Genomic DNA, 27,599 nt, shown 5'->3' on the forward strand with positions numbered 1-27,599 from the left:
TCTCCCCTCCTTATGTACTTCTTCGAGATATTAAAAAAGTTATGTTGATCCAAATAATGGACCGACCCGTTTATAAACCTGATCCATTTACCATGACCGACCAGTTTTGCAGATGGTCAGATCACCTCCCCCCAAGCCATACTTCTAAAACTTTTTAAAAGAGCAGATTTTATTTTATTTTCGTGGACTTTAAGATATCAATTTTTACGAACTGCATTATTAAACAGAATATGGAATCGATCATTTATCACAACCCGATCCAATTTCATAAATGATTGGGTCAACATTTATTTATTTATTTATTTATTTTGCTCTGTGAAAAGAAAAAGTAAACAAATATGGGCCAATTTTTTCTGGTAAACAAACTCGGGTTGAAAGAATTGTAAATCAAAGATCGTAAGGCGCAAATTTTCAGGTCGGATTAGAGTCAAATAATATCAAACCCAAAAATTCAACCCGAATTTATACAACTGGAAAAATTACATTCTCATTGATTTGTCATTTATAACTTAAAAAAGACATAAAAACAATTATCATAGACTCAGAGTGCAAATCAGCTAAAATATTGCCCCAAATAATGATTTAAAAAATCAAAATATAAAGTTCTAATAATGCAGGTTTTCTATGATTTTCTTAGCAACCAAACAAAGCACATTGAGAGATCTGATAATACCCAAAGTGATGCGAACGGTGTAAACGGAGCAGTGAAGTAAACACAGCAAATTGTATGGATTTGTCATAATCCAATGCACACACACACACACACACACACACACACATATACTGTGTTGATCGTCCAGTCATTTGGGTTCCCTACAGGAAATTCATTTACTGTTGATTCTACTTGGCAGATCCTTCCTCCCAGGGGTATCAAACTGGACTCATCCTCAATGATCTGGTTCAAAGGAGCTATATACATATACATATACAGATACATATGCAAATATGTAAATACAAACATCTTCTGAGGCCCATCTTTGAAGGCCGATCATCACCGAGAGAGAGTGCGCGTGTGTGATGTAGGGTGAGAAAGAGTGCCTAGAGAAAGAAAGCGACGGATAGATCTTTTCTGGATATAGAGCGAGAGCCGCCACTTAGAGAGCTGGGAGCCTGGGATAGAAGAAGAATTAGGGAATTTTTTTTTTGGTTGGGTGATATTGGTCAATTGAATATGGGTAATATGGGTACCCATATTCAACCCGTTTTCAACCCGCTAAATGTAAGGGTCATTTGAGTCTGACCCATTTTTGAGCCGAAATATAAAATGGTTCGCCTTAGTTAATGGGCAGTCTAGGCGGGTTGATGGGTTGCCAGCCCTATTATGAATGATAACTTCATAGGATTTTCCCAAAAGCCCTTAATTATACTAGAAGATACTAAATGTATTCAAGTAATACAGTCAAAATACCAGTGTCTCTGTGATTGCTTCCAGCATGCCCAAACCATTAATTTTACTGTAGGTCCTGCTGAGTGAGTGTCTGTATGCATTAGGCTCCATTGGCCATAAATCCCCTTAAGCCACGCTACCTGGCTTTTCCTATGATTACAACATGTCACCTCCTGCTTGTTGCAAATGACAAGTCTCGAGAGATGTAGAGAAATTCCATGTAGGTCTACCCCCTTGAGATCAATGAGTGATATCATGCAAAATCAAGAAATAACTTTGCTTTTGTCATGGACCATATCACAGGGGGCAGCACTGATATCACCTCCAATCTCTCTAAAGCCACCCCGGCACTTATCTCGGGGCACCCTGGGATGCATCCGCACCATTGGCATTGGATAAAGTATATACTTGGACTATTTTGTGCAAGAACCGCAAACAAAAAAGAGTGCTTTCTTGAAAGGATTAGACTTGGAGCTATTGGAAAAATTCCTCGAGGAAGAACAAATTCTTTCTTTGACCTTCCCAAGAAGCTGCTTCTAATTCAGAGGGCTTATACAGAAGGCAGATTTAGTAGTTGGATATTATATTTATCAAAGAGTGGGCCAATCATGAATGATTTGCTACGAGATTGTGAAAATGTAATTTATTCCTAAATAATATGAATGATGAAGAGATGAAAAAAAACCCATTTATTTCTTATTTGAAATGTTCCTGTGGCATCTAGTAAGAGTGAAATCAACTGAGTATAACCTTCCGGGAAAAAGAAAAAAAAAAAAAAAAAATCAACTGAGTATTCAATTTTTTGTCTGGAAAGGATCTAAGATTTACATGCATACATAGGGAAAGTACTGTGCACTGACAAAGCATGCATGGTTTGGGAGGGGTTTTAAGTTTTAACAAGGAAATTATCTACTCCATCCGACTAATCCGATTCGAATATTACCTCAGCTTTAAATCATACAAAATGTCTTTCTTTTTTTTTTTTTTTTGATAAGTAAAAATATATTAGAAAAACGTTCAAAAGGGGAACGCATCCCTAATACAAGAGAAAAGATCTAAGGACCAATAGAATCCAAGAGATCAAAGAAATCATCAATCGAGGAGCATGTACTTCCTCTAACATAAAAGAATAAAGAACGAAGAATATGAATTTTTAAATTAGCTAAGGACGATTCTTTTCCTTCAAAGGATCTGTTATTTCTCTCACGCCACAAACACCACCAGACACAATGAGAAACAATCTTCCAATAAGCACGAGCTTGTTTCTTAACAGGACAGCTTTTCCAAGCGTTAATCAACTGAGAGGAGTGCTTAGGCATTACCCAAAAAATGCCGAAAATGCTGAAAATAAAACTCCAACAACCAAACGCCACAGGACAATGCAAAAGAATATGATTCACGGATTCACTATCATCTTTGCATAAACAACACCAATTAACAATGATGTTGCCTCTCTTTCTCAAATTGTCCAAAGTCAAAATCTTCCCCAATGTAGCTGTCCAAGCGAAGAACGCGATTCGAAGAGGGGCTTTAGAGCACCACACGGACTTCCAAGGAAACTCGGAACCAACGAAATTGGATAAATGAATAAACATAGAGCGGACATCATACCGACCATGAGCCAAAGGAACCCACAAAATATCATCACACCCTCTGTCAATATCCTTCTGCCTATACAAAATATCCAAAAAAGCAGAAACTTCCTCCATTTCCCAATCCTGAAAAGACCGCCTAAACCGCACATCCCACGTAACTCCATTGTTATCAAGATGATAACAATCAATCACGAAAACATGCTTATTAGTTGCAATGCTATAAAGCCTAGGAAATGAGTGTGAAAGCAACTGGTCGCCACACCAAAGATCCTCCCAAAAACGAACATGCCTGCCATTACGAACTTTGAATCTAATACAGCTTCACATAAAAATCTGCCTTAAATAATACAAAATGTCTTTCTTGACATAGCTCCACATAAAAACTCTAGAAGAGTATACTACCGTTCATGTTTGATCCACACTAGACACCTCTTCATTATTAAAAATGGGACTACAAAGATGATATTTTTATTCTGATTCACCAAGCCCCAAAACAATGTAAATTGCCACAGGAAGCATCAGGTCTAAGGTTTGAATCCTCTAGGATGCAAACAATTCCTTGAGAGAGGAGGAGAGGGGGTATCAACTAGGGGGAAAAAAAATCTAAAGGTCATCAAGATATTTGGAGAAATATTTTTGACTTCGGTTGCTCCTAACAATGCAGAAACTATCAGCAATCTCAATTGTAATTTCAACACAGCAATAAATGTATAAATGCACCATATGACTTAAGCATAAAATACAGAATAAAAACTAACCAAAAAAAAAAGTAAAGCAAAACAATAATGCATTAAAATTTAGTCAAGATACAAACTAAAGCACCTTGAAGTTCAATCCTTGGAAGCCAGGAATCCCTTGTAAGATCAATAGCTACAGCTTCATTCTTCTTGTCATCAGTTGACCAACCAAATAATGAAAGTTGCTGACCAGTATTCTTCCTGTTGGCAGCAACTGCAAGCTCACTGTAATGAAATAACCAAAAAAAATCAGCTAGCTCTCAACAATCTGTGCAAGATTGGATGAAGTACATAATTATATAGAACACTCGTCGGTAGAAATCATATATGTGTGAACATCCCCAAACTGTGTAACGCGTTTTGAGAAAAATCGTAAGCACTAAGAGGAGTGCAAAGCAGACAATATCTACATACTTATCAAACAAAAAAATATATATATATCTACATGGTGTGGGCGGGTTGTGACAAATATGGAATAAGCAAAATGGTATACATTGTAATGACTTGCATGGAGATCCAAAGGTGGTTGCACACACTATCGTTTGAGAGATTCTTGATATTATTGTTCTTACTAATGAAGACATTCTTGTGCCAGCAATATGAAGAATGCCAGCGGAATATACAAGACGATTGAAGTGTATTGCCTTGTAAACTGAATACCGAATTGAGCTATTCATCTTACCTCTGTTTTATTTCGGGTGCTTCAATTTTTTTTATCTAATTCGAAGTGGGTTTATAACCTATATCGTAACCTAAAGAGGATATGCTCTCTTTTATTCTTTGGCATGTAACTCAATCTATTTAATAGAAATAAGATACACCCACGTAAAGGAGGAAAAACCCTCAAATATATTTGTTAAAAATGGAATTAAGCGTTAAAAGTACAATAACTTGTCAATCATGGAATTAAGTATTATAAGTACACAAACTTGAATTATGAAATTAATAGCGTGCTTACCATTGATTTAAATAGCTCAAGAACATGTACGGTCCACTTCTGAAGGGCACAATATCATCAATTAAACCTTCAAAGACATCATCAAAGTATAGCACGACTGGCCTGGAAGATGCCTGCAAAATGGAATTCACAAAATCAATACCAAAAATCTATTAAATAATTAAAAATCATAGAAATCATTAATATTATGATGTTGGTGGTGGTTTTGTTATTTTTTTTTGTTGCTGTCGTTGTTCTTGCTTTTGCAGCTACTTCATTTTAGAATTTAGATAGACTATATTATTACCATTTACAGCTACAAAGTATTTGCCGAAGAGTACATCCATCTATCTTGGTATAAGGCCCTTCCCAAGGCATTGCAATAACAACGATATCACTAGAAAGGCAATGTAAAAACATCTCTAGGATTGCAAATATATTGAAAAAAAAAAAAAAAGAGTTTGCAGAGGAGGGGGCATCCAGTGAAGAAATTTCAACCACCAAAATCCTCATTAGCCTCCTTACTGCTTGCTAGCAATTCTTTTGGAAAATCCAATCTGACCAACCATAAAGGCCCTCACCCAAACATTGTGAAAGGACCAGAGGAGTACAAAAACAAGCAAGCAAAAGGGAGATAGAACGGAACTAAGACAAGTAGCAGGATGAAGGGAATAGTGGAAGTTTTGTCGTAAAGACCAAAACTTTGAAAGGGTAAAAATGTTAATAGTGACACGTTTGTATATATGGTACTTAAGGGTCATGAAATTAAATTCTGAGTTCTGTGGTGAGAATATTCAAAGCAAAGGAGTTCTCATGCCCAGATTTTCAATATAAAGAGAAGAAATATATCAAAACGTGTGGTTTAACTCTAGTCAGGTAAGTAGCAAAATGAAAGAAGATTCACATAACCAATTTTCAGAAAAATGAAACAAGGTTTGTGTTACGACAAACGCCGCGAACCAGGAACAAATCAAGAATCGAGCAGAAAAGGAAACATGCCACACACAAAGAACACAAAGATTTACGTGGTTTGGCGTAAGCCTACGTCCATGGTGAAGATCCGGCGAAATAATTCATTCAAAATAAGGAGATTACAAGTTTCCGCCCCCAAATACTATCTCTCTTTCTCACTCTCATTCCCACAATTTTCATTGTTCTCTCTTTTCATTGTTGTTCACTGAACCAGTTGGTTGGAGATCCTTGCTAGCAGGGCTTCATTTTGACTCTATTTCGAGTGAGGAGTGTTCTTTACTGGAGGAGCCTTTCTCTGAAGAGGAAGTTTTGTCTGCTTTGAAGAGTTGTAACAGGGATAAAGCCCCAGGTCCTGATGGTTTTTCCAAGAGATTCCTTTTGGAGTGCTAGGAGGTGGTCCGAGAGGAAGTGATGGGCTCTTTTCACGCTTTCCATGCTCATGGCTCTTTTGAGAAGAGTTTGAATGCCACTTTCATTGCCCTCATTCCGAAAAAGGGAGGGGCAATAGATGTTAGGGATTTTTGTCCTATTAGCTTGGTGGGATGTCTTTACAAGTTGATTGCTAAAGTCATGGCCTCTAGGTTGAGGAAGGTTCTGGATGGCGTCATCTCTGACTCTCAAAATGCATTTGTGGGAGTTCATCAGATTTTGGATTCTGTTCTTATTGCAAGTGAATGTTTGGACTCTAGGTTGAGCAGTGGGGTTCCGGGTGTTTTGTGCGAGCTGGACATTAAGAAGGCTTACGACCATGGGAGTTAAGAGTTTCCTCCTCTACTTGATGGAGAGGATGGGGTTCGGGGGGCGATGGAGGAGACAGATTCTTTTTTGTATCTCTAGTGTTCGTTTCTCTGTCCTTGTGAATAGAGCTCTGACGGGGTTTTTCTCTAGTTCGAGGGGCTTGAGATAGGGGGATCTGCTTTCTACTTTCCTTTTTCTTTTTATGATGGAGGCGCTTAGCAGATTGTTGCAAAGGGCTATTGAGCTGGGTTTTTTTAGAGGCTTTTGGGTGGGCAGGGATGTTGCAAGTCAGTTGGAAATTTCTCACTTGATGTTTGCGGATGATACTTTAGTTCTTTGTGATGCTGATACGTCCCAGCTAAGACATTTGAGATGCGTTTTGGTTTGGTTCCAAGTTGTCTCTGGGCTTAAGGTGAATGTCAGAAAGAGTGTTTTAGTGCCGGTTGGGGATGTTCCTGAAATCGAGATGTTTGCTCAAATCCTTGGATGTCGCACTGGCTCTTTTCCCATTTCTTACTTAGGCTTACCTCTGTGAGCCCCTTCGAGATGTGTAGGAGTTGGGATCCAAAGGTGGATAGATTTGAGAAGAGGCTGGCGGATTGGAAGAAGCAGTATCTCTCCAAGGGGGGGCGGATCACTCTGATTAAGAGCACCCTTTCTTGCCTACCCACATATTTCATCTCCCTTTTTCAAATTCCTTCTTCTGTGGCTGAAAGAATTGAAAGATTGCAGTGTAATTTTCTTTTCTTTTTTTTTGGGGGGGAAGGGGGGGGCAAGTATCATCTGGTTCGTTGAGAGCAAGTGTGCTGTCCTTTTCAGAGTGGAGGTTTAGGGATTAGAAAGTTGTTGCCTTTCAATGGGGCTCTTCTTGGGAAATGGCTTTGGAGATTTGGGGTTGAGAGGCATTGTCTTTGGAGGAGAGTTATTGCTAGCAAATTTGGGGAGAGCAGTGGAGGATGGAGTTCTCTTGAGGTGCGTGGTCCTAGGGGGGTGGGGGTTTGGACTTGCATTCGAAAGGGGTGGGACGCTTTTTGCAAACATGTTCATTTTCGGATCAGGGATGGTACGAAGATCAGATTTTGGGAGGACTTTTGGTGTAGGGAGCTTCCCCTTGCTCTTTCATTCCCATGCCTTTACAGGATTGCTTCTGATAGGCAAGCCTTGGTGGTTTACTATTATCATCTTGATAACGGAAGACTAACTTGGGATGTTCAGTTTATGAGGCATTTTCAGGATTGGGGAGATTGAGGAGGTCACTTGTTTTTTGGAGTTACTTTATCGCCAGGTGATTTCTCATGGGGAGTCTGTTTGTTGGCTTTGGAGTCCTCACTCTCAGGGTTAGTTCGAGGTGAGGTCCTTTTTTAGGTGTCTTACCATTGGTGATGGAGGTCCTTTCCCTTAGAAGGCTATTTGGCGCTCCAAGGCTCCCCTTAAGGTGGCCTTCTTTGCTTGGACTTCTGTCTTGGGTAGGATTTTAACCCAGGATAATTTGAGGAAGAGGAATTAGGTGGTTGTCAATCGCTATTACTTGTGCCTGCGCGATGAGGAGACAGTTGATCAACTTCTGTTGCATTGTAGCATGGCTAGAGACTGTTGGGATTTGATGATTGGGATATTTGGGTCCCTTGGGTTATGCCCTGTTCCTCTAGAGGGTTGATTGAGGTTTGGAGAGGTTTCTCAATTGGAGCTCTCATTCAGAATGCTTGGAGGGCTATGCCTCCCTGTATTTGGTGGTGCAATTGGCTCAAAAGGAATCGGAGATATTTTGATGGAAAGGAGAAGCTGACTTCTGTGCTTAAGTTCTCCATTATTTTCACTCTTTTTTGTTGGGTCTCAGGGAGGGACTATCGATCTGTTGAGGAGATTGTTTTTTTTATTTTTTTGGCCTCTTTGAAGGCTTGAGGCGTTTGTGGCCTTTCGTTTCTTTGGGATTCGCTCCCCTTTTGAGCGCTTTTTATAAAAAATCTTATTTATCAAAAAAAAATAATTTGAGCCACAACATCAAAGTTTTTAAGTCTATAAACAACCTACTAAAAAATTATACTTCCAAGACCAATTCCTATAAATAAGAAAGACAGTTTTGTTGAGTCAGTTAAGTTGCTCAAGTCTATAAACAAGCCTATTACAAAATTCTGCTTCCAAAACCAATCCCTATAAATGGGAAAGATGGGCTGAGAGGTTGAAAGTAAGACAGACTAAGAGGATATCTTCTAATATGACACATTTCATCCTTTTTATTGGAAATATATTGAAGTTACCTTACTAGGTTTTCTAAATACAATAAAGTGGTTTCAATGCTACTAGTCAGACTAAGTCCTAAGTTTTTTGGAAAAGCTACTTTTCTCAAGGAATATTTAAGAAATTATTTGTGATGTCCGACATCGCCTAGGAGGAGACATTGCTAACACTTATAAGGGAGGATGCCTCCTACCTGTGAGGACACATTCTGAAAAACCGTGAGCGCCAAAAGGGTGCAAAAGAGACTGTATCTGCACGGTGTGAGGTGGGTTCTGATAGATGGTATCAAAGTCGATCTCCATCAGAAAATGGGAGGAGTGTGCGCAAGTCCATGAGGGTCAGGCCAGCGAGGATGCTGGGTCCCAAGAGGCGGTGATTCTGACGTCCCACATCACCCCCCCAGTGTGTGTGTGTGGAAGAAATTGAGATTTATATGTGTGGACATCCCCTAACACTAGTAACAAATGAACACACTCCACAACAAAAGTGTTGTTTCTGTTTCAGATGGAAACAGAAAAGCAAAAAATATATATATATATGCCATTGCCAAACGAGCCCTAAGTCTTTTAATTCGTTCTTTTTTGTTACCACACCAAAAACTAGACTTCAGAACCTTCACCATAATGACACTCAGTTTCTGATTTAATGCACGTGTTCTTTTTCTTTTTCTTTTCTTAAAAGCCTTCATTTTAGATAATAGTTTCATTGAAGTGTAACTCTGCAGGTTGTTATTAAAAGCACAACACCACTCCAACAAATGAATTGACAAGATTTCTTGCTATACAACTATAACATTAGCATTAAAAAAATATAAAAAATAAAAAAACGTTCGTATGCAGAGATAGCAAGAATTTTGTGAATCAAAAAGGCACCAACAGAATAGCAGATTTCAAACTAAATCCTCGTCAAGGTAAATATGTTTGCATGCAGGGATATGTACTGACATCAGTAAGTTTGCCATCTTTGCATGTGATGACTTGGACCAGGTAATTTTCCTCCTCGCCATCACTTGTAAGTTGAAAGCATCCTAGAATGACACAATCTGAACGAATCCACCTGATAGAATCCACTGACACAACAAACAATTTAGCTTAAGGAGATAGAAATGCAGAACATTTTGACAGAACAGATTAGTAGCTTTAATCAATAAAAGAAGGGTGAATTGCATAAAAAATAAAAAATAAAAAAAAACCTTGACTTGTAGCGTTTTGCTGTAAACCCCCCCCCCCCCCCCCCCCCCCCCAAATTTTTTTTTTGCAAAAATACCCCTCCAACTAACCAAGGGGGGTTACTTTTACAAAATTACCCACACCAAGTTAAGGGGGGTTTTATGCAATTCGACCAATAATATATAATATAATATAATATTACTATATTACAAGGGAGAGGGGTTACACATTATATTATATAGATATATTATAGTATTTCTATTATATTTATATATAATTGAGCGAATTACATAACCACCCCCACCCCCCGGCGCGACTTGGTAGGGGTTTTTTAGGCAAAAAATATATATATATATTTAAAGGGGTGCTTACTGCAAAACGCTACAAATCATAGGTATTTGCAAATACACCATAGGTATATGCAACTAGAAGACATGTAAATACTTTGTGTGGGCATAGACTCCTTCCACCAAAATCGCATAAAGGGTTGGATCAGAAGACCAATCAACCACAACACCAGAACTTTCAATATGGATCTTAAAGGAAGTGCATATTTCAAAAACAGAATGAAGTGACGTTTTATTTTAAGAACTCAAGTCATTGGTGTCTACTGTCTAACCAGGATAGAAAACAAAAACAAGGTAGATCTGACTAAGGATACTATAGTACTTAGATAAGCAAGCATTAAAATACATAACAGGTGAAATACCTTTTATGATGCAGTTCGAATCAGAGTCACCAATCCATGATTTGAACGATAGTGACATGCTCAACCTTTGCTTGAATTTTGAAGACAGAATGCTAAGAATATTCTTTCTTGCCACAGCAATAAAGTTGCCTTTTACACTCCAATCAACTGTGCAAACAAATCAACATAAAAGAGAATCACTGTAATTCCACTTTACTATCAAAATTATATTCATACGACATCAACAAAGCAATTTGATACAGACTAGATTTCAAACAAAGCTAGTAGAAGTTATAATGAGAACTAAGACAATCAGCCATATAAAATAAGCCTTTCAAACAATAATAGGAGCAAATTCAAAATGCCTATGCAAGCAAAATATCTGGAATAACTTCCTCAATTCATATACTTGACTGGAAAAAGGTGAAAAAATATCAAGGAAAAATCACATTAAGAAATGCCAAAATGGTGTCGTTCCTGTAATGATCAAATTTTTAATATTGTAACCCATGTTTAAATTAAAGGGTAGAATTGTAAAAGGCCTTAATAAAAAATAATAAGAATAGAATAGGGACCTATACAAGAATATAAAATAACAATATATTATACCTGTAGTGTAGCCAAACATATGGAATATGGTTTTTGTATAAAAACGTAGCCTTCACAAAATATTAGGGTTTTATCAACATACATTGTCAGCACATTTAAGAGGAAGGAATAGGAACTAAGAGCAAGCTATAGAGATCATCAACCCCAAATCTAAAAAATCATAGTTATTTGATAATACCCTTTTTATAATTTATAATCATGAAATATTATGTTACGCACCTTGGCAAATTTATTCATGTACATGTGTAATAAATTGTACAAAGGTCATAAATATGTTACTCTTAATAAAACCAGTTTACTTTAGAAAAAGTACCATATCGTCCAAGCTTAAGAGAGTTTCATTTATATGTGTTTTCATAGAAGTCATAAAAGAATGGGTGTTACGTCATTAAAGGATTCTTGCTTGAGGACCTTTAGGTCTAAACTGCTCCTTGATATCACGTATAAATAAAATTTCTAAGAACCAAAAATATATATATCAACAAAGAATCATAAACCAAGAAATCAACTGGTAATTGTACCATTGTCACTTTCCATCTATTAATCCCAAAAAAAAAATGTCATTTCCAAAAGAAGAAGTTTAAGGTTTTGGCTTCCTCAAACCGAGAGCCAAGAGCTATATTTATATACAAGAATAGGGTACAAAGAAAGAAAACCAAATCAAAGAAAAACAAGAAATATGCCAAAATCTACGTGATCCCATGATTACGGGGATCTTATCTACGTGGTCCCGTGATTATAGGAATCTTATATAAAACACCTAATAAAAAGCTAAAAATAGCAAATAAAAATAAATAATAATAATAATAAAGATATTTCAACACTCCCCCTCAAGCTGGAGTGAAGATATCAATCAAGCCCATCTTGGTAATCGAGGAATGAAGCAAAGATGGACCAACAAATTTGGTGAACGCATTGGCTGACTGATTAGAGGACCGAACAAAGCATGGCTTTATAATTCCCGAACGAACCTAAAATGAATGTCCACCTTTATATGTTTAGTCCTCTCATGAAGAACAGAATCTGAAGCAAGCATAATGGCTGACTTATTATCACAAAACAAGTCTGAGGACTGTTTTTCATTTTGCCCTAGCTCCTCCAAGAAAGATCGAAGCCAGAGAATCTCACAAGTACCCTGAGCCATGGCAAGAGACCCAACCTTTGCTGAAGATCTCGAAACTACAGGTTGCTTCTTACTTTTCTAGGATATAAGATGGTCTCCATAGAAAGTACAGAAGCCAGATGTGGAACGCCTGTCAGTCTTGGACCCAGCATAGTCCGTATCACTAAAACATGATAACCCAACCTACCTGCTAGAAGAATAGAATAATTCAAGTCCAGGACAGGACTTAAGATATCGAAGAATATGATATACCGCATCCATATGAGTTGTATGAGGTGCATGCATAAACTAGCTCACAACACTAACCGCAAAAGCCAAATCAAGACGGGTGTTGGTAAGATAAATCAATCTTCCTACCAAGCACTGATATTGCGAGGGATCAGAAAGGAGATCTCTAGACTCAACCGAGATCTTCAGATTAGGATCCATAGGAGTGGAAGCAGGTTTACACCCAAGCATACCCGTGCCTCGAAGAAGATCCAAGACATTCTTCCTTTGCGATAAAGAGTTACCCTCCTTAGATTTAGCAACCTCAATTCCCAAGAAATATCAGAGCTGCCCAAGGTCTTTCACATCAAAAGCTTTAGCCAATTGAAGCTTTACTTGAGCAATCTCAAGGATGTCATTGCCAGTAATGATGATATCATCAACATAGACAAGAAGAATGATACATCATCCGGTGGAGGAATGGTGGATAAAACATATGTGGCCAGAATGGCATCTAACAAACTCCATGGATAGAATTACATCACTGAAGCGGCTGAACCAAGCTCTGGGAGATTGTTTTAACCCATACAAAGACTTCTGTAATCGACAAACCTTTCTAACATACTCCCCCTCAGCCCGAAAACAAGGTGGAGGATCCATGTAAATAGTCTCAAGAAGATCACCGTTAAGGAAAGCATTCCTCACATCAAGCTGATGAAGAGGCCAGTTGTGAGAGGCAACCAGGGAGACACGCAAACGAATTAAGGTCAATTTAGCCACCGAAACGAAGGCATCATTAAAATCTTTACCAGAAATCTGAGTAAATCCATTGGCTACCAAACGGGCCTTATACTGATTAATAGAATCATCAGCCAGATATTTAACATTGAATACCCATTTGAAACCAACAGTCTTTTCACCATAAGGGAAACATACAAGCTTCCATGTTTCATTATGTTGCAAAACATCCATTTCTACCTTCATAGCAGACTTCAAATTAGGATTCCGGCCTCAGACACATTTCTAGGAATGGAAATGGAATCAAGTTTACCTAGAAATGCTCGATAAGACCCTGAAAGACAATCATAAGAGATATAATGCAAAACAGGATGATCGGTACTACAAGCGAATCCAAATCACACAGGGGGTTTGCGGTCCCGAGTGGGATACCGTGACTCAGTAACAGGGTCAGGGAAATGTAAAAGAGAGAGAGGAGATGTACCTCAAGCTGTATCTGAAGAGGATGAAGGCAGTGGAGGTAGAGCACGAGGGCGGCGAGAATAGACCTGCAAAGGGGGTGAGGAAACCACAAAAGAAGACTCTTCTTGAAAAATATGAAGAGGACGAGCAAGAGGAGAAGCCTCTTGATTGGAGGTAGAAGTTTCCTGCAAGATAGTGTTAGAACCAGTGTTCTTAAAGGCGCGCCTGGGCTCGAGGCTCAGGTCTAGCACCTGTTGTCATCCCAGACTCACTTATGTTTACTAGGCGCGTGCCTCGGCTGCGCCTCGTCCCGTTTGTCAAGCGAGCCTCGCTGATTTTTATAAAAAACTATGATTATTCTATTTCTTAGCCAAAAATGGTACTTTTGGCAACTTAATAAACAAATAAGCAAGCCTAAGCGTTCAAGAGAAAAAACTTTTATTCAAAAGAATAAACAAATAAGAAAGCCCAAGAGTCAAAGCGTCAACCAAACAGAGAAAGAGTGAAACGTGAGACGAACGACGAAGCCCTAATTGCAGAGATGAATGACGAAGCCACGTCAGTTCTTCCTTCTTCTTATCTCTCTTCTCCTCTACTTCTCTCTTCTCCTCTACTCCTCTCTTCTCCTCTACTCCTCTCTTCTTATCTTTGTTTACATCTCTATCTTCGTCTAGTTCTCTTCTCTGTCTTTTTTTTAGTGGGGCTCGGTTTTTTCTCCTTTTTTTCTTTAACACTTTCTCTCTCTTCTCGTCTACTTATCTCTCTTCATCTACTTCTTCTGTCTCTGTGTCTTTTTTTTTTACTCTATATTTTCTTTTCTTTTCTTGTTAGCAGTTTTTTTTTTAACAAATTTATTTCTTTTTGTGCTATATTTTGCCATTCAAAAAAACAAATTATGCTTTGCCTTTCAAGAAAACAAATTTATGCTCTGTTTTATGGTTGTTGGATGATTGTTTAGTTGATGTATTTACATTTTTATATTTGATATTAATTTTTAGAATATTGATATGACTTACGAGATATGAATGTTTATTTTAAATTTTTAATTGTGCACCTCACTTCACTCAGGCGCGCGCCTCACGCCTAGGCTCCAAAGGACCTCTAGCGCCTTAGGCCTTTAATAACACTGGTTGGAACCATAAAAAGGGGTATACTCATGAAATGTGACATCAAAAGAGTGATACATTTGTTTGTGTACAGGATCATAACACCGGTAACCTTTTAACATAGAAGAGTATCCTAAAAAGATACTTTTAATGGCCTTGTCATCAAGTTTAGTACGAGAAGAGCGACGATTCTGAACAAAACGTGTACATCCAAACAACCAAGGCATGATGGAAAAAAGAGTAATATAATGCTGAAGCACTTGTAAGGGGCCTTACCATTCTACTAGGGGTACGATTAATGAGAAAAGTAGTTGTAAGAACCGCCATATGCCAATATAACTTTGGCACATTCATACCACTTAAAAGACATCGAACAACTGACATTAGTTGGCGGTTTTTACGCTCTGCCGCACCATTCTATTCAAGGCTATACGGACAAGTAAGCTAATGAAGAATACCCTGTTGGTTAAGTTAAGACCGAAACTTATTGGAAACATATTCACGACCATTGTCAGACCTAATATTCCTAACAACAGTTCTACATTGAGTTTTGATCATTTGGAGGAATTGAGTGAACAAGGGAAAAACTTAAGATTTCTTTTTAAGTAAATATACCAATGTGCAACGGGAATAATCATAAATGAATGTGACATAATAACGTTGCACCGAAAAAACAGTAATAGGAGAAGGACCCCACACATCATAATGTATGAGATCAAACATACTAGGTGCACAATGCATATGAGAAATATAATTGGTTCTAGTATGTTTAAAAAACTCATAAATCTCACATTGAAACTTATTATTAGGGGTGCACACGGTTCGGTTCCTTACGGTTCCGATCGGAACCAGAACCGTTCACAACGGTTCCTTGAAAACGAAACCAGAACCGTATAGTATGGAACCGAACCGGTTCGGTTCCGGTTCGGTTCCATGAGAACCATTTGTTTGGTTTTTTTCCTTGTTTGATAGTCGGGCTTGGTATAGTTTTTTTTTTTTTTTTCAAATCCAAAAAAGTGAGAAATTCAACTCAACAAAACCAAATAGTAGTATCAATCATGAAGGTTTCAGGCACCATACAATGAAAAAAAATAAACCATCAAGTAAGGAATCTAATTTTTATACGTGTTCCTATAAATCTTGCTAACAATCAAATGGATCAGAAAAGAAAACCTAAAGCCATGAACAGATGCATAGTAGGCAAGAATATATGAGCCCTAGATCTGAAAGACGAGAGAGAGAGCAACAAAGGTGAGAGGGCTGACCTCTGATTTGATCCAGAAATTGGGAAGAGACAGAAAATGTGTAGGGGAGTTGGGAGGTGGACCAGCTGGAATCGGATGATGGCAAATTAGAGCCGTTGATTGGATTTCTGTTGACGAAGGCCGATGATGTCTAGGTGGACCTCCATGAGAGACTGAGAGAGAGGTTAACCTCCTACCCGCAACTCTCAGCATCGTCTTCTACCTTTTGCTTGCTCAGATAGCTTGATTAGGGTCTGCTCTTTCAAAGTGAAGAGCCAAAGGAGAGAGAGAGAGAGAATCTTAGAGATTGAGAGGAGGCGAGGACTAAGACTGAGAAAGTGAAAGATCTGAGAGAGAGGGCAAGTTCAGAGTCGAGAGAATAGAGATGGAGGCGATTGGGGGAGGCTACGGCTGAAATGATTTGCCCTAAAAATTAAAAAAATATAATCAAATATAATATATATATATATATATATATATATATATATATATATATATATATTACGGTTCCGGTTCCGGTTCTAGAACCAAACCGTGAGACCGGAACCGGAACCGAACAGAAACTCAACGGTTCCTCATTTTAGGAACCGGAACCGTGAGAACCGGAATTTCAGTTCCGGTTCCGGTTCCGGTTCTTCTTTTGTGCACCCCTATTTATTATCCTTACATGCTGTTATTAATGAAGGGAAAAACAAACATAAATACTAAAAGTTTACATGCCCAAGGCGAGTATGCCATAAATTTAAAGTCTGAAAAGAAAAATCACAAGACCTAGAAACTGGAAGAACAAGTGAAGGAGGTGTCGGTAGAGGATCCCTAAAGTAGTAGAGGCCATTGTGCTCATATCCCCTGCCAAAAATCCTCTTCGAACACAGGTTCTGTAAAACACAATAATGAGGAAAGAAAATCACTGCACAATTTAGTGATTTGGCAAGTTTACTAACAGATAGAAGGTTAAATGCAAAGTTAGGAACATGAAGAACAGATGGCAAAATAATATCAGGGATATATGAACATCTCCTTTACTGGAGTCTCTGGTAAAGCCACTGGCTGAGAGAATTGACGTCTATGTTCCTCATGGTCAACAGTAGCGAAAGCATCATATAAATCAGGCATAGGAGAGGTGTTTATGATCTGAGTTCTAAGAGAATCATACTCAGATCGTAAACCCATAAAAAATTGGTAGGTATGCTGGTGGTCCAGTCTCTTGACCAAAAGAGTTACAGCAGAGAATTCGGAGAGAGGTTCATACTGTGCTAACTCTTCCCACCTAGACTGGAGGTACCCAAAATACTCTGATACTGATAGCTTAAGTGTCTCCTGAGATGTATGAGCAATCTCCTAATAAAGTTCAAAGATATGAATGTCATTACAAGAGTGGGCATACATTTTGTTAAGGGCTTGCCATAGACGAAAAACAAAAGCGTGAAACATGAACATATTATAGATACGCTTCTCCATTGAGTTGAAGATCCAATCCAGAATGGTGCATCTGTCCATGTCCCATGCAATATATTTAGTATCCGTCTTTTCCGATTCTTGACTAAACCCAAAAACCAACCAATTTTCCCTTTCCCTCCAATATAGAGTTGAAGAGAACGGGACCAAGATACGAAGTTGCGCTCATTTAAGAGCACACTAGTAACCCGTTGCGCCGGAGTATGATATGCCAGAGATAAAGCGTCCTTTTGGTACTAGAATCACTCATAGTACCAAAATAAGGTTGGCCCACACATCAAAGAGGGAGGAAAGAGAAAAACAAGGCCGGAAAAGTCGGCGCTTTCCTCCAAATATGCTGCCGAACAAACACCGGCAGCCCACAAAGGAAAAAAAAAAAAAAAAAACACCTGAATGACCCTTAGGTCATAAACCACCTAAGGGAATTCTCTTAAAAAGGAGTCAAAAACAGAGAAAGCCCCTGTTAGGGTTGCCGCACCAAGAGAAAGAGAGACAGAGGGGTCCGGCGCAAGGGCTGGGAGGAGATGGAGGTGCATCGGAGGTGAAGGAAAGAGGAGAGAGGGAGGGAGAAGGTGGCAGTGTTGGGGATGGAAGATGAGGGGCGAAGGTTTTTTGTTTTTGCTCTAATACCAAAAAGAAGAAGTTTTGGGTTTTGGCTTCCTCAAACTGAGAGTCATGAACTATATTTATATACAAGAATAGGATACAAAGAGAGAAAACCAAATCAAAGAAAAACAAGAAATATGCCAAAAATCTACGTGATCCAATGATTATAGGAATCTTATCTACGTGATCCCACGATTATTTGGATCTTATATTAAACACCTAATAAAAGGCTAAAAATAGCTAATAAAAATAATAATAATAATACTAAAGATATTTCAACATTTCCCGTAAGCACAAGTTATATATTCTAATAAAAACATCATTGTTAGTCATTTCACCATGGCAATAACAAGAATACAAGATTAGTATATTGCAACAATCTGCATCAATTGTTGTTGAAATATATAAATATTTCTATATAATTGTGGAGCAAAATCCTCCACCAATCACGGTGATCCGGTCAATTTCCTTCTAACTATAAATATTTCTATATAATGGTGGAGCAAAATCCTCCACCAATCATGGTGCCTCCTTTGATTATTGTATACCTTCCATATATTCTTAACTTTACCATGCCTATATAGGCTCTTGTACTCAAGCAATATTCAAATCTGAATAATAGAAATGTAGCCCTTAGTGGCTCTTCGTTCATGGATGTAGGCCTTAGTGCCGAACCATGTATATGCATGTGTTCTCCATATTTCTCAATTCCCTTTTCCTATTTGCATTTCTTATTTCCGCATCCAAATTTAATAATTGCTACTAGTGTAGTTCTCCTTTTGCAGTGAATTATCTTAGTTACATCAAGTTTAAAAGGAAATCTCACCACTATTATTAATAGAAAAGTGTGCCTATACAAAAAAAAAATAGGTAAATTATAAATCCATAGTCTTCGTATCTTACCAAAAACAATGGCCCATATACAATCTTCCAAATATATGTTTTGTTGGGGTCAAGGGAGAGACTACTCCTCTCTTGAGGATATTGTTGATTTTATGAGCTCTTTGAGTTCATAGGCTCCGTTTTGTCTTTGTATAGTTTGGGACGCGTTCCCCTTTTGAACGCTTTTAATACAATTTACTTATCAAAAAAAAAAAAAAAATCTTCCAAATATAGCAAAACCAAAGTTGTTAGGATCGGGATTCTACGTAGGATCGGTGAGGGGTCCATAGGATCGGAACGAGATTCGTAAAACTATTAGAAAAGTAACTCAAACTAACTTTCTAAATCAAATATTTCCCGACATAAGTATAGAACAAGTCTACAGAACCAAATGAGACACTCTAGTAAAATCAATTAACATTAAAAGATACTAAGATACATGACAAAGACTTAAATTTCAACAAAAATTCAGCATAACAATCAAGCAATATCTCAACGAAGAAATTAAAGTAAATCCTAAACAGATAGAAAAAGGGATCAGTTAGTTGCCTAATTGTCTGAGCAATTTAGTTGAAAAGTTAACTTTTGGTTAAAAAAAGGAACAAAACAAAGATAGAAAGAACAACAAAAAAAAATGAAGTCTCTTTGTTTTTGTTTCACAATGGACAAAGAAAATGTGAAAAAATAGAATTTTTTCTGTTTGTTGTACTGCAAAAAGAAAGAACAAAAAAGAAATTAAGAAGAACAAAAAAAAAAAAAAAAAATAGAAGAATTTTTTTAAGTTATTGAACCATACCTTTGACATTCAGAGTTTGGTCGTCTCTACATTTGACGTTCTTTCTTTGGTTTTTGTTTTTAATTTTTAGTTTTTAATTTTTTTTATGTAATTAGGCTATAGAGTTGGACTTTATATTTAAAATGATTTAATTTATTAGTCCAAAATTAATTGTAGGCCCAAATAAATCCGGAAGAAGAACAAAAGAATACGTTTTACTAGACTTGGTAGGATCGTGCAATCCTATGCGATTATACGATCCTACTTCCGATTCTACAGATCCTACTCAAATTCTACTTGCCAGGAATATATGCCAATAAAAGTCCATCAACTAGACAAGCTGATCATTCATAAATAAACTAAATCCAAATGTCATAATGACACAAGAATGTGCTCGAAAGGATAAAACTTACTAGCATCAACATCGTCCATCACATCTTTAAGAGGGCCTTCACCAGATCCATAGTATAGCTTCCCATGACTTGAAAGAACAGCATAGTGATTTTGTGATTTTGTTGTCCATCGCATGTCCTTAACGCAACTTGAATCATTGAGTGAACAAGAGAAAGATGGTTTATGTTCCTGCATAATATTGGAGAAAGAGAATACTTAGAAAGGCACCTAGAGCAAACTGATGAACAAGCTAATCTAGTGTAAAATAATTTCATCGAAGAACCAAAATAAATAAATTTTAACACTATGCTATGGGCACAACCATTTCCGAATTACAAGCCTTTACCAACACCCCAAGCAAAGGCAAGACCTTACCACAGACTAAGTATACAAAAGTTCCAAGAACATATAATCTCACTATATTTTATTCCACACATATGGCAGTTAATTAATTTTTAAAGGTGGTGCATTTATTTCACATAGAAAAACTTTACCAAGATGTAAGTTTGCATAAGTTACTATAACAAATTTCTTTCAAAGATGTCAAGTTTATTAGCTATTTTTCAAGAACATCTAAAGAATTTGCTAAATACCTACCAATGTCATACCACCCTTCCAATAGGGTTTGAGTCTCTCCTCAAGAGCACCGTGAGAGTTATTTGCCAGGGGGAAAAAAAAACATAGCTAGTAAGGCATGTTGGTAATAACACCAACCTCTACCCATCATACGAAAAAATAAAAAATAAAACTTGATGAATGAAAATTTTGTTCATACAAATTTGGACTTGGATTCCTCTTAAATACATTCATGTAACCCAATAGAGAATGTAACAACTACAATTTTTTCACAAAAGTAAAATGCATTTGAAAGATGCCAAGGTGGGTGCAATGCATCCAAACTAAATATATAGGACGGTCATCCACCTATAACCAAGCAAGCCACCAAAATTCAAACTATCTACAAAAAAATAGTAAGGGATGGATTCACCATCCCAATCATGAACACTACCCTTTATTTATTTTTTTATTTTTATTTTTTTTAATTGTTCGAACCTCGGTGGAGGCATGTGTGTGTGAGTACCAACTAAAAAAGAGAGAAAGAGAGAGAGAGAGAGAGATTGAGAGATCTAATTATAGAGAATTTCAGCACTCCAATAGGAGTCTCCTCACCCTCAAAAGATCCCCTATTATGTTCGTTCCACAAACATCACCAAATACACAAGGGCAACACCCTCCAAAAGTCACGGGCTTGAGAACCCACTGTAGAACCTCTCCAAGCCTCAATCATGCCTCTAGAGGACCGAATCATAATCCAGTGGACCGCAAACAACCCCAGAAGCATACCCCAACTATCCCGTTTATTAAGTATGTAATTTACATAACCAGTGTAATGTGTTTAATAAATAGATCATATTATCTATGCATGAAACAACCCCACTAAGAGTCCAATTACTATTTTTTTTAATAATAAAATGCATATATATAAATAAAATAAGAAATTTAACTAAATAATAGGGAATGACTGAATTTTCATTTTATCTCACTAAAACACTCAATTAACCAAAGGTTTCCTACAGTAATATACTAATTTAAATATATTGCATATTATACAAGTTAAAATGGGTGCATATATATAAATACAATAAGAAATTGAACTAAATAATAGCGAACAACTGAATTTTCATTTTATCTCACTAAAACACTCAATTAACCAAAGGTTTCCTATAGTAATATACTACTTTAAATATATTGCATATTATACAAGTAAAAATGGGTCACAAATTGGTTTTAATTGACTTGACACACTTATGACACGATCAATTAAACGAGTTAATCGGGTTGACACGATTATGATACGGATGCGATGAAGGTCAACCCTAACCCATTAAATTGGTACAAGGTTTGGGTCGTCCTGAAGAGTTGTGTTAAAAAAAAAAAAATTTAACCCTAATTCCAACATTTTCAGAACCCTCGATTAATGGGGACCACACCGAGTAATGATCCTTTTTCAACGCAATGAAGAATTAAGAACATTAAAATATGAAAAAATAAATAAATAAATCATAGGGTTATTATGTAGGGGGAGATTTAGAGAGAAGCAAAATGATTATATGAAATGGAGACTTCTACAAGTGGCGACTAAGGCTAGTTTGTTCCATAAAATCTGCTAGTCAGGAAAGGTTATCTTTGTAAGGAAAGTGGTGTTCAAAAGTTCTATAGGTGGTGGCTTTTCTTAACCAAGGGCAGCCGTAAGAGAGATGATGATTGATGATGCTGATTAAAAGTTTGTTTGTGTGTAGGTGTAAGGTACTTTAACTGATCTTGCATGTGCAAGGCACCGATGGGTTGTAGGGTTAAAAGAAGTTGATAACCAATAATTTGGCTAGTGGAAAATTGTGGTCTTTTCCTTCTTTTTCCTCTTAAGTTAGTTGAGTGGTCCCTTTTTAACATCCAATGGCATAGATTAAAAAATAAATAAAAATTAAACTTAATTATGTGATTTAGGCACACATAAGACAAATAAATCAGACACAAACATAGGGCATGAAATGGAGTGGGTTTGACTGATATCTTATCCAATCCGAAGTCCATTTCTATAGGATTTTAATTTGAATCCGAATTCTAAAAAGGTCTAGATATGAATCTTCACTAAAAGACAATCGCAGATTCAAGTAGGATATGGATATGGTAATTCTTAAATGGATCGGATTTTACCAGATAATCAACCCAAATCAAGTACATTTTACACTTTTTGGATCCTATTTAAAAAATGGGGCCCAGATATGGATCCGACCAATAGAATCCAATTCAAATTCGGAACAATACGGACTTGACACTAAAAAATATGTCTGCATCTGTATTCGCATGAATCCGCTCCATTTTGAGTCCTAGGCATACATGTGAAACTCCGATGGCCCCATAGGCAAAAACATCTAGAAACTTCACTAAGATGAAGATTCTATGCTAAGTTAAAAGCTTAACAAAAAATTGGAGTAACAAATAAATAACACTAATCAAGCAAAACGGTGGAAAATAAATGAGTGAAAACGAGCTCTTGCACAAACAAAGAAAATAAAAAATAAAAAAAATAACTCAGTCCTTTGGAATCTTTGATTCTAGATTCAAACTCAAAATTGTTTATTTATGTTCATTTCAAAAACCCAAGTTGATAATATGTTTTAAAGACACTGAGAAAAGAAATTGAGAAAATAAAATACTGAAATTAAGCCTCAAAAGCTATCTAGGATCAAGCCAGCCTCAGCAATTGCCAGACCATCCACTTATATGAATCAACCTTCCACTGAGGCTTATATCAAGATCACGAACAATTAAATCCCACTAGAAAGCGACCATTAAGCTTCTCTAGAATGCAAAAGTATCCAACAATCATCTCCATTAGGCAATGAAATCCCCCTAATTCCCACCTCTATTAGTCTTGATGTGGTCCACAACTTAACAGCCAAAAATTTAAAACCTTGCATCCAATCAGTGAACAAAACACGTGTAGTAGTACGTAAGAATTGCTTATGGGTGATAGTAAAAGGGAATCCATAGAAAAAATACTAGGGAATTCCGGAATCCATAGAAAAACTACTAGGGATTTCCTTCTTTTTCTCTATGCTATATAAAGAAATCCAATATAACATACCGAACGGCTTGTATGTGTGTTTTGTGTAGGGAATCACTTTTCAAAATAGCCTATTTTGAGTTCAAAATGTTCACATCATATTACAAACTCAAAACTGAGTAGAACGCAACCAACTTTGGTTTGCTTTTTTTTTTTTCTTTTTTTTTTTGATAAGTAATAATAACATAAAAAGGCATTCAAAAGGGGAACGCGTCCCTCATACAAAAATGGAACCGGGGCTAAGGCCCCAAAGAATCCAAAAAAATAATTAAATCATCAGAAGAAGAGCAAGAACTCCTCTTCACATAATTGAAAAGAGAACGAAGAATGTGATGTTTCACCATTACCGTAGACGACTCTTTATCTTCAAACATTATACTATTTCTCTCCTTCCAAATACACCACCAAACACAATGTGGGATGACTCTCCAGAAATCGCGTACATCCCTTCTCACACGACATCCTCTCCATACATGAATCAATTCCTTAGTAGATCGTGGCATTACCCAACACATGCCAAATGAGTATGAGTCGGCTCAAGTTCTAGTTCAATGGTCAACAAACAAATTCTATTGTTCTACCCATTTGTCATACTTGACAAAAAAGAAACCATATTCCTCAGGTGCGTCCGAGCTAGGTACAGTTTAAAACTTTAATGAGGAATTCTTCAGAACATCTTCTTTTCAATTTTAGTCCCTGATTATACAAGCTTACATTACAAGTATCTGAAATTGTCTAAACAATTCAAAGTAATGAACAATACGAAATTTCAAGATGAACCAAATTTTGTTGATAAGGTAATGGAAAAAATCATTGGGGATGCAAGATAAATGTCCAATCCTAGATTTGTGGTACTAAAAGACATAGCCTAAACCAAAAATGTCACCCCTCTAAAACTTACCTCTTTAAATGGGAACGATAACAACAACAAAATTAAACAGCAATAAGATCGAAAATTTGACAAATAAATCCAACAGGAACAATAATTGAATACGAAAGTATGCACAAATGTGTGGAGAATTGACAAGGGGAAAACATAAAATACTGGGGAAATTGCTGCGGGAAAAGACAAGACAATCTGCATTAATATAAGATGGAGCATGCCGAAGCATTGTGACAAAGTTCTCATTTCTGAATTTCTGTTGGATTTATAGGGTGATACAAGGAAAAGGTCATTGCCTGGTGCAGCAGTAAAATTCCCGCACTATCAAGCATAAGAAAGCGGGTTGGAATACCAAGAGCAACCACTTTGTGCACTAATATCATACGTTAAATCCATATCCAATCTGCCCCTTCCAACACAACTAACTGGACCAGACTGGAATGTTCCTATATAGAGTGAAAGGAATTGAAAAATTAACCCATACCTTGTTGAGCAGTGAACTAACAGAGAAGAAATGAATATCACCGCCAATACAAACAGCAAGCGTGGAAGTGTCCGCAGACAATGCCAATATGTGAACCTTCCCAATCGGAACATCCACAACACTCAACTCCTGTACAGACGAACCACTCTTTTTGTCCTCAATCTCTCTGGCCGATCCCAAAACGTCCTTGGTCCTCGCAACACAAAACCCTAATACCAAAAAAACCCACAAATTACACCATAAAAAACGGCAAAACAATTGAAACAAGAGATGAATAAGAATGAAACAAGAGAGAGAACCAACCAGTGGAATGGGCAACGAATAGGAGGCCAAAGCGTTCAGAGACCGCCAAGGGCTGAGAGGGAAGGGTTTCCATGTTGAATTCGCAAGCGTCACTGGTTTTGATGGGGACTGACTCGCCAATCTTGATGAAGAGAACGTCATCAGAGCCATGGCGGTCTCCTTCGACTTCCTCGTCCAATTGGATGATACTACTACTGTTTTCTTCGTCAGTTCCCAATTCAGACGAAGCCATAGCCACAATATAAGTCGGAGATGCAAATGAGGGTTTTAGGTTTGGGCGGGAAGGAGAGACAGAGAGAAAGGAGAGAGAGAAGGGCTGTGTAGCTAGCTTTTGGTGACTAAATGCGAATCATAGTATTCATTCTTATGGGAATGGGAATGAAAAGCAAGAGATACTTTTTCTTGCAAAAACAGCCAATTGGAAAGCAATAGTCCCCTGCACACTTTCTATTAAGATATTCGCGAACGGTTCTTCTGTCACAAATGTGGATTGTCTTTCGAAGGGAAAACAGCTCTATAAGAGGTTGCTTAGCCTCAATCTCTTTCTTTCTCGGTGCTTTTCTTTAGGTGGAAAGCTTGAAAGAAAAAAGAAAATGGAGATGGAGGAAGAGAAGAGAAGAGAAGAGAAGAGAGACAGACTGACTCTCTTCAATGGGCCTTCGTGAATTTTAAGCAACTACAAAAATAAATCTGGGCTCGGGCCTCTTGGCCCAAATAATCTTGAAGTGGCCTAAATAACCTTGAAGTGGCCCAAAAGGTGTCCATTACAAACCCTGGGATCGGGCCTCTTGACCCAAAAATAATTTTATTATTTTTTTTCAGTCAATTTATTAGTAAGGTACACTTCTAGACCAACCCACAAGCATTTGAATGGAATCAAACACATATTGCGATATCTTCGTAACACAACGGATATAGGATTGTTTTATTCAAAAGCACCAAATTCTCAATTAATTGGATATGCAGATGTCGCTTTTCTCTCTAACCCACATAAAGCTTATTCACAAACAGGATATGTGTTTACCTATGGTGGCACTGCTATATCATGGCGATCTATGAAACAGACAATGATTGCAACTTCTTCAAATCATTATGAGATACTCGCAATTCATGAGGCAATCAGAGAATGCATTTGGTTGAGGTCAATGATCCAATATATTCGAACAACATGTGATCTCTCATTAATAAAAGATAGCCCAACAGTATTATCTGAAGATAATGCGGCATGCATTACACAAATGAAATAAGGGTATCAAAAGTAACGGGATTAAGCACATCTCACCAAAATTCTTTTATGCACATGAACGCCAGAAAAAAGGGTGATATTAAGATTCAAAAGATACGTTCATGTGAAAATCTAGCAGAACTATTTACTAAAACGCTTCCAATTACAACGTTCAAAAAGTTGGTGCACAATATTGGAATGTGTCAACTAAAGGATCTTCAGAGTTAAACTAATGCAACAATGAGGAAGAGAAATTAGTCAAAAAGGTATTGGCATACTGTACTCTTTTTCCTTCGTCCAGATTTTGTCCCACTGAATTTTTCTGGCAAAGTTTTAATGAGGCAGTTTTAACCTATGCAATACCATTTTTAGATACACAAAGATACTGTACTCTTTTTCCTTCGCGAAAGTTTTGTCCCACTGAATTTTCTTTAACTAGGTTTTAACAAGGCATATTCTTAGTATAATGAAGTGGGCCCTAAGAAGGAGTGTTAGATATGTATATATGTGTGTGTGGGGTTCACATGCAATGATGATATAGATTGAAATTAATGTAGACATCTTTGTTTGGTGTGGAGAGGAAGCTTAAATCCTCTGACTTATTATGGAAGCCTCATGTTTGCCTATAAAAGCCATGTATCTACAGCTTCGCTGTAAGGGCTTGAACAAGTATAATAAAGCTATTTCACTTCCTCTCTCTTATATTTTCTGTCTCTTAAAAGCTCTCACTCAATATTACTCTATATATATATACACATATATTTTTATCTTTCTATTTTTTTAATTTCAATAGTCTAAATTTAACTATTTAACTAGTCCACTATAAGTGGTCCAGGACCGTCTGAAAATTTCGATTAGTCCAATATGAAACAAGCCTTTTGAGTTTCTTAAAAATTTTAAGAGTATTTCCAATAACTTCCACATGGTTCAAAATTTTTAACAAAACATTTAAACAGTGTTCAGCTTCATGTCAATTTTTTAATTTTCTTTTCACCAATTAACATAGCAGCGT

General features: G+C 37.1%; 1 protein-coding gene across 1 annotated transcript in view; it reads right to left on the reverse strand.

Annotated features, from left to right (window-relative positions):
* Positions 1-25,987, reverse strand: part of LOC132271376 (nuclear pore complex protein NUP214) — a 56,206-nt gene extending 30,219 nt beyond the window's left edge. The window contains exons 1-7 of the mRNA XM_059772727.1: positions 25,363-25,987; positions 25,060-25,268; positions 20,085-20,253; positions 10,483-10,629; positions 9,549-9,673; positions 4,678-4,790; positions 3,805-3,944 (exon numbers count right to left, since the gene is read on the reverse strand). Of these exons, the coding sequence (XP_059628710.1) occupies positions 3,805-3,944; positions 4,678-4,790; positions 9,549-9,673; positions 10,483-10,629; positions 20,085-20,253; positions 25,060-25,268; positions 25,363-25,594 (1,135 nt within the window). The 5' untranslated portion in view covers positions 25,595-25,987. The remainder of the gene's footprint in view (positions 1-3,804; positions 3,945-4,677; positions 4,791-9,548; positions 9,674-10,482; positions 10,630-20,084; positions 20,254-25,059; positions 25,269-25,362) is intronic.
* Between the last annotated feature and the right edge of the window lie 1,612 nt (positions 25,988-27,599).

Source organism: Cornus florida, unplaced genomic scaffold, assembly GCF_030987335.1.
Source record: "Cornus florida cultivar Cherokee Brave unplaced genomic scaffold, ASM3098733v1 CherokeeBrave_3.0.0_Hap2_Chr08, whole genome shotgun sequence".
In the NCBI taxonomy this organism is placed as follows: domain Eukaryota; kingdom Viridiplantae; phylum Streptophyta; class Magnoliopsida; order Cornales; family Cornaceae; genus Cornus; species Cornus florida.